Source organism: Scyliorhinus torazame, chromosome 17, assembly GCF_047496885.1.
Source record: "Scyliorhinus torazame isolate Kashiwa2021f chromosome 17, sScyTor2.1, whole genome shotgun sequence".
Lineage (NCBI taxonomy): Eukaryota > Metazoa > Chordata > Chondrichthyes > Carcharhiniformes > Scyliorhinidae > Scyliorhinus > Scyliorhinus torazame.
Window position 1 is genome coordinate 159,460,908 of NC_092723.1, and position 13,719 is coordinate 159,474,626.

Below are 13,719 nucleotides of genomic sequence, written 5' to 3' on the forward strand. Positions count from 1 at the left end.
CCCCAGTCATGGAAACAGTCTGTTTTATTTGCTTTGCTTCAATAACATACAATTTCCACAGTTAACTTCTCTATTTTGAAGAAACTATTGTAGTCCACATTGTGTAACAGTCAAACATCTGAGCCGGCACATTCTATTAACTTCCCTCTTTGTCCATCCTCGACGTTGAAAAAAAATGCGGCTCTTCACTACAACTCCATTTCAGTCATTAGGTTGGACTACATCCAATGACATGTAATAAAAATACAACTTAGGAGCACAGTGCAACAAATTAATGCAGTATGGAAACATCCACAGAGACACCCATCCTTCTTAAAGTGCTCAATTTTTCACATCCACAAGACTTTTATCCTGCATGGGAACTTGAACCCCCCCACCCCCCACCCTTGCCATTTGTGAAAAAGTAAATGAACCCAGTGGCTGCATTATGGCCTCTGCTATCTTTGAAATGGCATCTCTTTCAGTATTTGTGTTCCTCAGTGTTGCAACAGCTTTTCAAACTCTGTACTTTATATTGGGTGCATCGTTTAACAGTGCAGTTTTCCTATGTTAACGCAATCCCTTCAAAGAAATAAGATGGTGTTGTTACTTCGGCCGCAAATCAGAGGCTAAACGGTCTCCCTGCAGTACTTGGATCAGCTTTCTGATTGCTCGCTTAGTGCTTGGCCACCTTAGATAATCCCATGATTTTGAAGGTAATCCCTGCAATCCTCTCGTAGATCAGAAACATAAGAGCGGCGGTAAAAACTGTCTGAAGTAGCTTGGCTTCAAGACCCTTGTAGAGCCCTGAGAAACCACCTTTCCTGTTAACAAGAAAAAGAAGAAATCATTTTAAAATGTTCATTGCACATAATTTACTGAAAATTACAGAAGCTTGTTTGAAATGATCGATAACTTGCTAGCACGAGCAGTGCAAAATTAAATGCTGCAAATCAGATAATGTCTTGGGCCGGATCTTACTTAATCCTCTCGGATATCAGGTTAATAACCGCACGAACGCTCTCCTGAGAACTATTCCTTGACCTCCTTTTATTCGGTTCAAACTGCAAAAGGAGGAGGATAAAGTAAAGGAAAAGACATTTGTGCAATTACTGATATTTGATCTGAATACTTTGCTCCCCATACCCGTAATATAGCCTGCACAATCTGCAAGGGGTAGGTCACTGTTGTGGCAATCGCTTTTGCTATAGCTCCAATCATAAATATTTCCCAGGACGGTATCTGCAGAGAGATTCATATGTGTCAAAGTCAAGTGTTGTGCTGCTGTAATTAACATGACTTTTGATGCAAGAACGATCATCATCTGTCCTCACATAGTTCAAGGAAGAAAAACTACAGTTCTGTCATTGAAATACTACTACTCGGGCAGCGAGACCACGAGCTTGAAAGTGCTAAACCCGCTGCACGTACCCGTCGCCCTGCTTTGCTGGCTTTTCGTTTCAACCCCTCATAAAACATGAACTGGATTCCAGGATTACAGACCAAGACAAGGGATGGTAGGATCCCATTCCAGAGAGTTCCCAGACCTTCTTGCGTAATGATCTGTCGAAAGGCATCTAAAGAGAAAGGGACAGTTAAGTTTGACAACACTGTCCCTCCAACATGCCCCACAGTTTGACCCACTGCATGCTGATTACAACCCCCCTCCCCATAGTACAGAAACTCTAGACCAACCAATCTGTACCAGCATTGATGTTCCACTTGAGCCAACACTCCATAACCCTTTTATTATTTTTTTCCCTTGTGTTTTTCTGGCTCCCCTTTAAATGGATCTATACAATTTGCCCCAACCACTTCCTATAGTAGCAACTTCCACATTCTCACCACTCTCTGGATAAAGATGTTTCTTCTGGAACACCATCACGACTCCATCAAAACTCTTCAGAATTGTTAAATCCTGTATTGGATCCCTGTTAAATAAGGGTTTCTGGGAGCTGAATATCAACTTGCCTTTTAAACTTAGAATTCAACTAAACCAAAGAGAAGGTAATCAATAGCTGTATAAATTGTTTAGATCAAGAGATTTAAAGCTCAAATTCCCTCTTCCACTAACGTCCACCACCAGTGTGCTGAAAACATGCATGAAAACTATTTTTCTTTAAAATTATACTTTGTTTACTTTAATATTTGAAACGTGCAAGTTTGGTTCAGATATGCACATTGAGCGAGCGGCCACACTGTTCCCAATCCTAAACGGGGACAAGCGCCAGACTGAGACAAGAGAAAGGATGAGAATAACAATGGGTAAGGTCTCTGGCACTTCATCACAAGGAGCTTTGGCCAGTCGATGAACTATGATTTTGCTGTGGCAGGTGGACCAAAGGCAATGAACGAATGTACAAAACTAAACAGTTGATAATTTACCTAAATATCTCATAAAACAAAACAATCAATTGGATTTTCTCTTTCATTAAAACAGAAATTGTGATTATAATCTACTCTTAATCTACGTTCCCAGTCAGTCAAACCACAATTCAGTTCCTATTGAAAATGAGGAAAAGTTTAACGACAGACTAATACATTCTAACCTGATCGTGCAGTTTGATCAGAGTGCTAATATTTCGTTTTCAAATATTGGGGGTACGAGGGTTTGGAGAGGGAAGGGGAAACCGACCTCAATACTGCTTACAATTATAATAATCTTTATAGTCACAAGTAGGCTTACATTAACACTGCAATTAAGTTACTGTTAAAAGTCTCTAGTCGCCACATTCCGGCGCCTGTTCGAGTACAGAGGGAGAATTCAGAATGCCCAAATTATCTAAAAGCACATCTTTCTGGATTTGTGGGAGGAAATCGGAGCCCAAGGGGAGAACGTGCAGACTCCACGGTAACCCAAGCTGGGAATTGAACCTGGGACCCTGGAGCTGTGAAGCAACAGTGCTAACCACTGTGCTACCCATTTACAGAACCAATTCTCAAGATTATTGTATGAAACAAAGTGAACTAACGTAAATAGTGATTTTCCACACCATCACTCTCTCCCTTTAGTCATGATGTGGAGATGCCGGCGTTGGACTGGGGTGAGCACAGTAAGAAGTCTGACAACACCAGGTTAAAGTCCAACAGGTTTGTTTCAAATCACTAGCTTTCGGAGCACTGCTCCTTCCTCAGGTGAATGAAGAGGTATGCTCCAGAAACATATATATAGACAAAGTCAAAGATGCCAGACAATGCTTGGAATGCGAGCATTTGCAGGTAATTAAGTCTTTACAGATCCAGAGATAGGGGTCACCCCAGGTTAAAGAGATGTGAATTGTCTCAAGCCAGGACAGTTGGTAGGATTTCGCAAGCCCAGGCCAGATGGTGGGGGATGAATGTAATGCGACATGAATCCAAGGTCCCGGTTGAGGCCGTACTCGTGTGTGAGGAACTTGGCTATAAGTTTCTGCTCGGCGATTCTGCGTTGTCACGCGTCCTGAAGGCCGACTTGGAGAACGCTTACCCGGAGATCAGAGGCCGAGTGCTCTTGACTGCTGAAGTGTTCCCCGACTGGAAGGGAATATTCCTGCCTGGCAATTTATTTATTTATTTTAAAATTTAGAGTACCCAATTATTTTTTTTCCAACTAAGGGGCAATTTAGCATAGCCAATCCACCTAACCTAATCTTTAGGTTGTGGGGGTGAAACTCACGCAGACACGGGGAGAATGTGGAAACTCCATACAGACAGTGACAAAACCCACGCAGACGGGGAGAATGTGCACACTCCACACAGACAGTGACCTGGGGCCGGGATCGAACCCAGGTCCTCAGCTCCGTAAGAATATGACAGTTTAATGGTGAATGGGGTCCAGTTGTTTTTCCTTGCTCACATACTTGCACATCCTATTTTTAATTCCCACAATAATTGTTCTTTGTATGCAGAAGAGTTACTGAAAACAGTTTATTTACCAGTGGGCCGACTCACCTAGAATACCTTTGTACTCTGTCTGATGAATATCCTCCTTTCTAAACTTTGCTCCTTGTAGTTTCAATCTTGTGTTCACTACCCACATTGGTGTTGTAAGAAAAACATTGGTCGCACCTAACAAAACAAATGGGTATTAGTTCTAGGAATCCCCATTGTCAGCGCTTTAGTAAGCACAGGTTGGTCATTGTTCTTAGTGTACAATATAGGAATCTTAAATTGCTCTTTCATACATAAATCTTTATTATTGTCACAAGTAGGCTGGCATTAAAACTGCAATGAAGTTACGGTGAAAATTCCCTAGTCACCACACTCCGGCGCCAGTTCGGGTACACTGAGGGAGAATTCAGAATGTCCAATTCACCTAACAAGCTCGTCTTTCGGGACTCGTGGGAGGAAACTGGAGCACCCAGAGGAAACCAACCCAAACACAGGGAGAAAGTGCAAACTCCACACAGACAGTGACCCAAGCCGGGAATCAAACCTGGGACTCTGGAGCTGCGAAGCAACAGTGCTAACCACTGTGCTACCGTGCATGACAGTTTGCAGCATGGAAGTGGGCTTTCCCTTCTAAACAATTCTCACATTTTATCTGGAGATTTGATGACTAACTTAATTAATGCAAAATCCATAGAATCCGTACAGTGCAGAAGGAGGTCATTCGGCTCATCGAGTCTGCACTGACCCTCTGAAAGAGCACCCTACCCAAGCCCACTCCACCACCCTATTTCCGTAAACCCACCTAGCCTGCACATCTTTGGTCCGTGGGAGGAAACCCACGCAGACTAGGGGAGAGCGTGCAAACTGTACACAAGTCACCCAAGGCAGGAATCGAACCTGGGTCCCTGGTGATGTGAGACAGTAATGCTAACCACCGTGCCGCCCTTGTACCAATGCTTTGGTACAAGCGTTGCACCAAAATTTTGGATTTAATTACAAAAAATGTATTATGCCAGCAAAGCAAAAGAGGGTCAAAGCAAGTGGATCAACCCTGCCCCCAGTTGAAATTCATAGATTTCATAGAATTTACAGTGCAGAAGGAGGCCATTCGGCCCATCGAGTCTGCACCAGCTCTTGGAAAGAGCACCCTATCCAGGCCCACACCTCCACCCTATCCCCGTAACCCCATCCAATCTTTTTGGACACTAAGGGCAATTTAGCATGGCCAATCCACCTTATCTGCACATCTTTGGACTGTGAGAGGAAACCCATGCAGACACGGGGAGAATATGCAAACTCCGTACAGACAGTGTCCCAAGCCGGGAATCGAACCTGGGATCCTGGAGCTGTGAAACAACTGTGCTAACCACTGTGCTAGTGGGCTGTCCCTCAACTCATTTAAAACAAATGAAGGAAGTGAATTTGGGACATATCTTATCTGTACTGCTCAGCCCCTTCAATGATGGATAAAATCACCTAGGTAGACCGCAAAACCCTGCACACGATTCTCGCCTTGTAATTGCCTGACCCAATTAAAAACAAATGACGAGGCTTTCTCCCCATGACCTCAAAGTTCGAGAATTTACTTTTACTAGTTTTCTGAGTCCATCCACTATCATGCATTCCATCACTTACAATCTCTCTTCAGTTCCACAGTCCACCTGAAGTCTTATTGTTCAAGTACAAAGTTCCATTCTTTTGAGAATACTGTTTTATTGTTTAGGCACTTGAGCCAATGCACGAATGGTTCAGATTTTCACAGTAAAGTTTCAGGAATGGAAAGAGCATCTTAATGCATTGTGAAATTGTGCAAAATGGAAGTTAACTTTCTTGATCCACCCTCTGTAAACTTGAGATCATTCAAAAATCTGCTGTCCAAGTCATTATTTACACTTTTTTTAAAAAAAATTTATTCTCCTCCTTTTTCACATTTTCTCCCACATTTCCATCCATCAACAATAAACAATAATCAGCAAGATATGTCAGTCCCCATAATAACAACGATCCCATCTACCCACCAACCCCCAAACCTCAACCCGCATGTTTACATAAACAAATGACAAAAAGGAATCAGGGATTACCCGTAGTCACCCTTAATCTTACACAGCCCCCCCAGGTCTCCAGCTCCTCCCGTCCACTAGTCTTGTAAAACTCCTCCTCCCAACCTCGGTTCCTTCCCCCCAACTTTCCACCCCGGCTAGACCGCTCGGACCCTGTTCTATCAGGCTCCGATGGCCGCAGCCCCTCCCCCCACCTCACTCCCGTTCACTGGCCGGCTTAAACCGGCCAGCATGGTGGCCCCCGCCCGGGTCCCTTTCCCACTTGCCCGGCCCGAGGAAAGCCCAAAGATCCCCTTTTAGCACACAAACCCCACATATCCACCTACACCCCAAAGAACTCTCATTTCGAGTGACAGTCCAGTCCCTTCCCTTGTCCAAATATATACCACATTGGCTCCTTTAATCTCTACACCCGCGCGCAGTGATACAAAAAAGAAGAAAATACAGTCATGAGGTTACATCGGCACATGGCCATTCCTCACTGTGTCAGTTCTGCACAGTCCTTCTGCTTTCGCAAACTCCTCCGCTGCTTCCGCCGTTCCAAAATAAAAGTCCCTGAGCTTGTAAGTCACCCTCAGTTTCGCTGGATATACAAGGCCGCACCGCACCTTGCTAATGTACAGTGCCCTCTTCACCCGGTTGAAGGCAGCCCGCCTCCTTGCCAGCTCCACCATAAAGTCCTGGTATACACGTATACCAGCTCCAGCCCACTGCACCACCCGCTTCTGCTTGGCCCAGCTCAGGATCTTCTCCTTCACCCTGTACCTACGGAAGCACAGAGTCACTGCCCTTGGCGGCTCACTCGCCTTTGGTACAGGCCTCCACGACCGATGAGCCCGATCCAGTTCATATCGGGAGGGATCCTCCCCCTCCCCCAATAGTTTTGCCAGCATCGCGGCAAAATACTCAGTTGGCTTCGGTCCTTCAACTCCTTCGGGCAGCCCCACAATCCTCAAATTCTGTCGCCTTGATCTGTTTTCCAGGTCTTCCATTTTTCCTCGCAGATCCTTGTTAGTATCCATCACCTTCCGCATCTCTTTCCCCATCGAGGCAAGTTGATCACCGTGCTGCAATAACGTCTCCTCCACTTCCTTCAGCGCCTCCCCTTGCTCTCGTACCTCCGCCACTGCGATCGCCACCTCCGTCCTCACCGGGGAAACCGCCTCCTCCACCAGCACACTCAAAACCTCCCTCATCTCCTTCCTCACCGTCTCCATGCATTTCGCAATCTGCGCCAATTGCTTTTCAAATTCCGCAGCCATCGCCTTAGTTATTTCTTCAGCCGTAAGCAGTGCGGCCTTCCCTGGTGCTCCAGCCTCCATTTTTCCTGGTGACCCCGCGGTGACCTTTCCACTCCCCGACGGAACTCCAGCTGGTTTTTTATCCGGCCGTTTTCTTGCTCACCCTCGACGTTTTTCTTTGTTCTTTTTTTCCTCCTGTGTCTTCACTGTGCCTCCTCCGTGCCTTCTACCTGCTTCTGCCGCCTCCGTGGACCCTGGGACCGGGCTTAAAGCCCCGAAAATGCTGTTGCCGAACGGGAGCCCTCCATTGTGCCTCCCGCCCGCCGTCACCGGAAGAACTTACTTACACTTTTTAAAACATTTTTCCAATTAAGGGGCAATTTAGTGTGGCCAATCCACCTACCCTGCACATCTTTGGGCTGTGGAGGTGAGACCCGCGCAGACACGGGGAGAATGTGCAAATTCCACACAGACAGTAACCCGGGGCCGGGATCGAACCCGGGTCCTCAGTGCCGTGAGACTGCAGTGCTAACCCCTGCACCACCATGCCGCCCATTACTTACACTATTAAGTCTCATTCACCCACCCGTTCTCGCCGACTCGGTACTCTACAAGTCCTGTGGTGGTGGCAGCCCTAAGGGTGTGGAGGCAATGGAGGCAGCATATGAGACTGGAGGGGGCGTCAGTGTGGTCACCGATCTGTGACAATCACCGCTTTGCCCGGGGGGGGGCTGGATGAGGTTTTAAGATATGGCAGCAGGCAGGGATTGAGAGGTTTGGGGATCTATTCATCCAGGAGGGCTTTCCAATCTTGAAGACATTAGAGGAGGAGTTTTGATGTGCCAGGTGGGAACGGGTTTCGGTACCTTCAAGTTCTGGACTTTGTACTGAGGCAGGTTCCAAGCTTTCCTCGCCTCCTCCTGAGGGGACTACAGGATAAAGTGCTGTCAAAAACAGGCGTTGGAGGATTTCGGAGATACACAGGGAATTGATAGAGTGGGACGGGGCCCCTATCAGAGAGGTGAAGAGGAAGTGGGACGAGGAGCTAGGAGGGGAGCTGGAAACTGAACTGTAGGAAAAAGCCTTGAAAAGAGTAAATGCATCCTCGTCTTGTGCTAGGCTTAGCTTGATTCAGTTCAAGGTCGTGCACAGGGCCCACATAACGGTAGCCCGGATGAGCAGGTTCTTCGAGGAGGTGGAGGACAGATGTGGACGGTGTGGGGGTAGCCCGGCCAACCATGTTCATATGTTTTGGGCATGTCCGAAACTGAGGGGATTCTGGCAGGGATTTGCGGATGTTATGTCAGAAGTCCTGGAAGGTAAGGTAACTCCGAGTCCAGAATTGGCAATATTTGGGGTGTCGGAGGATCCGGGGGCAAGGGGGGGGGGGGCGATATTCTGGTCTCCCCCCTGGTGGCCTGGAGACGGATCTTGCTGAGATGGAGGGACTCGGAGCCCCCGAAGTCAGGAGTGTGGGACAGCGATATGGTACAGTTTCTCAGTCTGGGGAAAATCAAGTTCGCTCTGAGAGGATCAATACAGGGATTTGTTAATCGATTTCTTCAAGAAAAATTGAACGTCAGCAGTAAGGGGGAAAGGGAAAAGGAGTGGGGGGGGGGGTGGAAAATAGGAGGCATGGCGATGTTAGATAAGGACAGGGAACTTAGTATACGGGTAATTGGGGACAGGGCGGGAGAAGTGGGGGACGTGGTTTATTGTTGGTCTCCGGGTTTTTTTGTGCGTCGGCCCGCGCGGTTGTTTTAGAAATGTTAAATTGTGAAAATTACAAATGCTTCAATAAAATATTTTCTAAAAAAAAAAAAGTCTCATTCACCCACTACCCCTGTGCTTGCTGAGTGACTGGCCTCTTGTACATTTCCACAATTTCCATCTCCACTATTGATGGCTGTACCTTGAGCTACCTAGGACCTAATTCCCTCACCAAAGCACTTAATTTTTCCCCCTTCCTGCAGGAAGCTCCTTAAAACCCACTTCTTTGACCAAGTTCTTGATCACCTGACCTAATATTTACAAATGATTCTGTCATATTTTGTTTTATAACGTATCTTTGAAACAGTTTGTTTTATTTAGTTAAAGGCGCTATATAAATACAAGTTGTGTTGCTGTGCAGATTTATTTTCTCAGCGTTTGTCATTACTATTCAAGAACTAAAGATCAAATCCTCGGAGTGATATTCTAGCACAGTTCTCAACTGATTAGGAGTCAACCACAGGAGTGTCTAGAACCTTGCAATTCAAATAATAAAGTCTGTTCATAGGGCAACTTGTGACCCTGTTAAGCATCGTACCTGCAATGCAACCCATCAGCAGATCTTTGCTTGATGTAGCCCTGACATTACCCTTTACCAACATTGCTTTCAAGCTGTTGAAAGTGTAGAAGTAAACAAAGTTTGAACAGCAAACACTAGAAATGACAGGGAACCATCCACGATATAGAGCCAATCTGAAAGTGAGATAAAAGGGAGACTCAGCAGTCTGTATATAACATTGTGAATCCCTCTGAGCAAACAAACCAGTAAGTATTTTGTAATTAACAGCCGCTAAACCATTTAGAAACAACACATTCCAACTTGCTACTCAGTCAGGGATCATAGAATCCTTAGGGTGCAGGAGGAGGCCATTGGGCCCATCAAGTCTGCACCAACCCTCCGAAAGAGCACTCTTATCTAAGCTCACTCCCCTACCTTATCCCCGTAACCCCACGCATTGATCATGGCCAATCCACCTAACCTGCACAATTTTGGACTATGGGAGGGAACCAGAGCACCCAGGAAATCAGAGCAGCTAATCCTGCCGAACATTATTTCTTATTTTATTTGAATAACTTGTAAATGGAACCTATTCATGAAGGTCTGCCAGCATCTGAAAAGAGGGAATAAAGTGGATTTGGAATTTTCCTGTATGCATATCCTTCAGGGAGAGTGGTTGTCCTAAGAAGGCCTTTCATCTGACACAGCAGAATCTGTCGACTCTGCCCGGATACTAATTGACACATTGATTGCCTTTCTTCTTTGAGGGACCAATTATTTTTAAAAATCATTTAATCTGCCTTTGTACAAAATAAACTGCCATACTTGAACACACCACTTAATTTCTGAAACTTAATTCCCAACAATTACACAAAAAAAAGGAACAAATAGATTTACTTTGCATGTAAAAGACATTGCATGGTGAACAGCACTTAAAAAGAAAAAATACACTGACTAATACAGTTGTTAGAAGATCAGCAGAAAGGAATGGAAGTATATGCTGATAGGTTGAAGAGAAGAGTGATGGAGAGCATAAACACTAGCAATGACCATTCAGGCCCTGTGGCCTGCAGCGCTGTAGATTATGCAATACTCACAAGCCTTCCTCTTTCACAATTTCTGACAGTATCACATGTGTGGAGCTGGATTTGCGTTTTTCATCAACTAAAGTAAATTCAGGCAAGAATGAGGGGAGTTAGAAACCAGAGTGACTACTATTAAACAATTTACATCACTGGCCAAAAGTGTAGGTATATTGGCCTCAAAATCTGGACAAACATTGTGTTTAATTTCTTTGCTGATAATATTAGGATAGCTCCCATCCTACAGTCAATCTGCTCCAGAGTGATGTAAACGACTACATCACTGTGCAGACAAACTCAATAAATGTGCCTGTACAGCGACGTCAATATGTTAACTAGATTTCAAGATTTCTCTCAATGTCAGAATGTTAATTCCTGGTTTGACAGCCAAACTTTTCCATGTCGAGCTCAGGGTTATGCTGCTGGTTTGAGGGAAATCAAGGAAAGTTTTGTTATCCAGAGACATGGTCAAGACCAGGACACTGGACTCATTTGTTTATAAAGATAGCTGGTTCATCTCATGAGGAGGTGAAAGCAGGAGATCAGATGGGCTGAAGGACCTTCTCCATCCAAAACAATCTTATGATCATGAGACAGCCAAGGAAATAAATGGAATGTTGCAAAACAGCAAACGAGCTTGGACTGAATTCATTTTTCATTAGCGAAATTAGAGAACCATTTAACCGTGAGTAATTATCAGAGTCTTTTTTTTTCCCTCCCTCTCTCCCCCTCCCTCTCTCCCCCTCCCTCTCTCCCCCTCTCCCCCCTCCCTCTCTCTCCCCCCTCCCTCTCTCTCCCCCCCTCCCTCTCTCTTCCCCCCTCCCTCTCTCTTCCCCCCTCCCCCTTTCTTCCCCCCCTCCCCCTTCCCTCCCTCCCCCTTTCTTCCCCCCTCCCCCTTTCTTCCCCCCTTCCCTCTCTCTCCCCCCTTCCCTCTCTCCTCCCTCCCTCCCCCCTCCCTCCCTCTCTCCCCCCTCCCTCCCTCTCTCCCCCCTCCCTCCCTCTCTCCCCCCTCCCCCTTTCTTCCCCCCTCCCCCTTTCTTCCCCCCTCCCCCTTTCTTCCCCCCTTCCCCCTTTCTTCCCCCTTCCCTCTCTCTCCCCTCCCTCCCTCCCTCTCTCCCCCCTCCCTCCCTCCCTCTCTCTCTCCCCCCTCCCTCTCTCCCCCCCTCTCTCTCCCCCCTCCCTCTCTCCCCCCCTCTCCCCCCTCCCCCCCCTCTCTCCCCCCTCCCCTCTCTCCCCCCCTCTCTCCCCCCTCCCTCTCTCCCCCCTCCCTCTCTCCCCCCTCCCCTCTCTCTCTCCCCCCTCCCTCTCTCCCCCCCCTCCCTCTTCCCCCCCTCCCTCTCTCCCCCCCTCTCTCCCCCCCTCTCTCTCCCCCCTCCCCCCCTCCCTCTCTCCCCCCTCCCTCTCTCCCCCCCCTCCCTCTTCCCCCCTCCCTCTTCCCCCCCCCTCCCTCTTCCCCCCCTCCCTCTTCCCCCCCTCTCTCCCCCCTCCCTCTTCCCCCCCTCCCTCTTCCCCCCCTCCCTCTTCCCCCCCCCCTCTCTCCCCCCTCCCTCTCTCCCTCTCCCTCTCTCTCCCCCCTCCCTCTCTCCCGCCCTCCCTCTCTCCCCCCCTCCCTCTCTCCCCCCTCCCTCTCTCCCCCCTCCCTCTCTCCCCCCCTCCCTCTCTCCCCCCCTCCCTCTCTCCCCCCTCTCTCTCCCCCCCCCTCCCTCTCTCCCCCCCCTCCCTCTCCTCCCCCCCTCCCTCTCTCCCCCCCTCCCTCTCTTCCCCCCCCTCCCTCTCTCCCCCCCCCTCCCTCTCTCCCCCCCCCTCCCTCTCTTCCCCCCCCTCCCTCTCTCCCCCCCCCCTCCCTCTCTCCCCCCCCCCTGTAATTATCAGAGTCAGGGACGTTCTAGACATAGGTGAGTGAACATCTATTATTATTAATAAAAGCAAATTACTGCGGATGCTGGAATCTGAAACTAAAGAGAAAATGCTGGAAAATCTCAGCAGCTCTGGCAGCATCTGTAGGGAGAGAAAAGAGCCAATGTTTCGAGTCCTGATGAACCTTTGTCAAAGCTATTATTCTTAAAATCAGCTCTACCGACCTACAAATCCATCTTGAGATCCTCATTTCACCTTTAAACACCCACATGGCTTTTCTCTGCTGAAACACCAGAGGTCATCTCAGTGACCTCTTTTAAGCCCCATGTCCCATTTACTAATCTGCATCCATTCCACCACAACGCCATCCTCAGGACTACCCAATTAAAATTTGGAACTCACTTTCCCCAAAGGGAGGGGGGGGCAGCGAATTGATTTATGTTCGGTAATCTTATGAAGGGTTTCAAAATCAAGACAGGTAAATTAAGTTAAGATATGGTCTAATTCAATGGCAGAGTAGGCTCGAGGGCAAAATGACCTCCTCTGGCTGTTTAGCCTAGCCTCTACTATTTTGGTATTCACCATTATTGTATTATTTCAAAGCAAAATTCTGTTTTTCTAATTCCAAATGCCAATAAAATATTATTCTTTTTTAAATTATAAAACTCTGGTGCATCTTCCCACACGGCCACAGCCACTTAAAGTACAAACTGTTGGCTGAATTAGAAATACTGGTTATTTGACACCCTTTAATCACAAAACTATTTCAATAATGAATAAGATCATTACAAAAGAACCCAAATAGCAACAACCCAAGTGCATTTTGCTTTGTAATTCTATGCAATGATTTGGGATCATAAGTAGTGTATTTTACTGTGCAAGTTTTAGGTTCACGATAAACTGGATTATTTATGTTACAATTTCCTACCTTGAAGTCGTATCCTTGCAGTGTCCAAAGGGAAAAATGTTGTTGCAGCGGTCACACTGCCCTGCATTGAGGGGAAAAAACATTGGGGGAACACCCTTGAAGAATTCCAGTAGATTTGTCAAGCATGATTTCCCTTTCATTAATCCATGCTGACTCTGTCTGATCCTGCCACTGTTTTCCAAGTGCTCTGCTATTAAATCGTTTCTAATGACTCTAGAATTTTCCCCCCCACTCCCGACAACATGCTGACTGATCTATAATTCCCAGTTTACTTGCTACCTCCTTTTTTAAATAATGGGGTTACATTAGCTATCCTCCAATCTGCAGGAACTGTCCCAGAGTCTATAGAATCTTGGAAGATGATCACCAATGCATCCACAATTTCAAGGACCACTTCCTTAAAAGTTCTGTGATGTAGATTACCACGCCTTGG

The 13,719-nt window shown here is 46.9% G+C and overlaps 1 protein-coding gene across 2 annotated transcripts; it reads right to left on the reverse strand.

Annotated features, from left to right (window-relative positions):
- Positions 1 to 6: 6 nt before the first annotated feature.
- slc25a17l (solute carrier family 25 member 17-like) lies at positions 7 to 13,379 on the reverse strand. Of its 2 annotated transcripts, XM_072481460.1 has the most exons (8): positions 13,287 to 13,376; positions 10,517 to 10,583; positions 9,459 to 9,613; positions 3,910 to 4,026; positions 1,411 to 1,556; positions 1,126 to 1,221; positions 961 to 1,043; positions 7 to 803 (listed from the first exon to the last, which is right to left on the reverse strand). In XM_072481460.1, the coding sequence occupies exons 1-8, from the start codon at positions 13,351 to 13,353 to the stop codon at positions 656 to 658; spliced, it is 879 nt and encodes a 292-aa protein (XP_072337561.1). In that variant the 5' UTR covers positions 13,354 to 13,376; the 3' UTR covers positions 7 to 655. The 2 variants fall into 2 exon arrangements, with proteins under 2 accessions (XP_072337561.1, XP_072337562.1); XM_072481461.1 differs by lacking the exon at positions 1,126 to 1,221 and having other exon boundaries at positions 13,287 to 13,379.
- Positions 13,380 to 13,719: the final 340 nt, after the last annotated feature.

Excerpts from the sequence above, each read along its gene's own strand:
- slc25a17l (XM_072481460.1), bottom strand. The coding sequence starts at position 13,353 with ATGCAGGGCAGTGTGACCGCTGCAACAACATTTTTCCCTTTGGACACT. Across the intron at positions 9,614-10,516 it reads ATTGTGAAAGAGGAAGGCTT|ATTGGCTCTATATCGTGGAT; the intron begins GTGAGTATTGCA and ends TCTCACTTTCAG. Across the intron at positions 804-960 it reads CTGATATCCGAGAGGATTAA|GAAAGGTGGTTTCTCAGGGC; the intron begins GTAAGATCCGGC and ends TCTTGTTAACAG.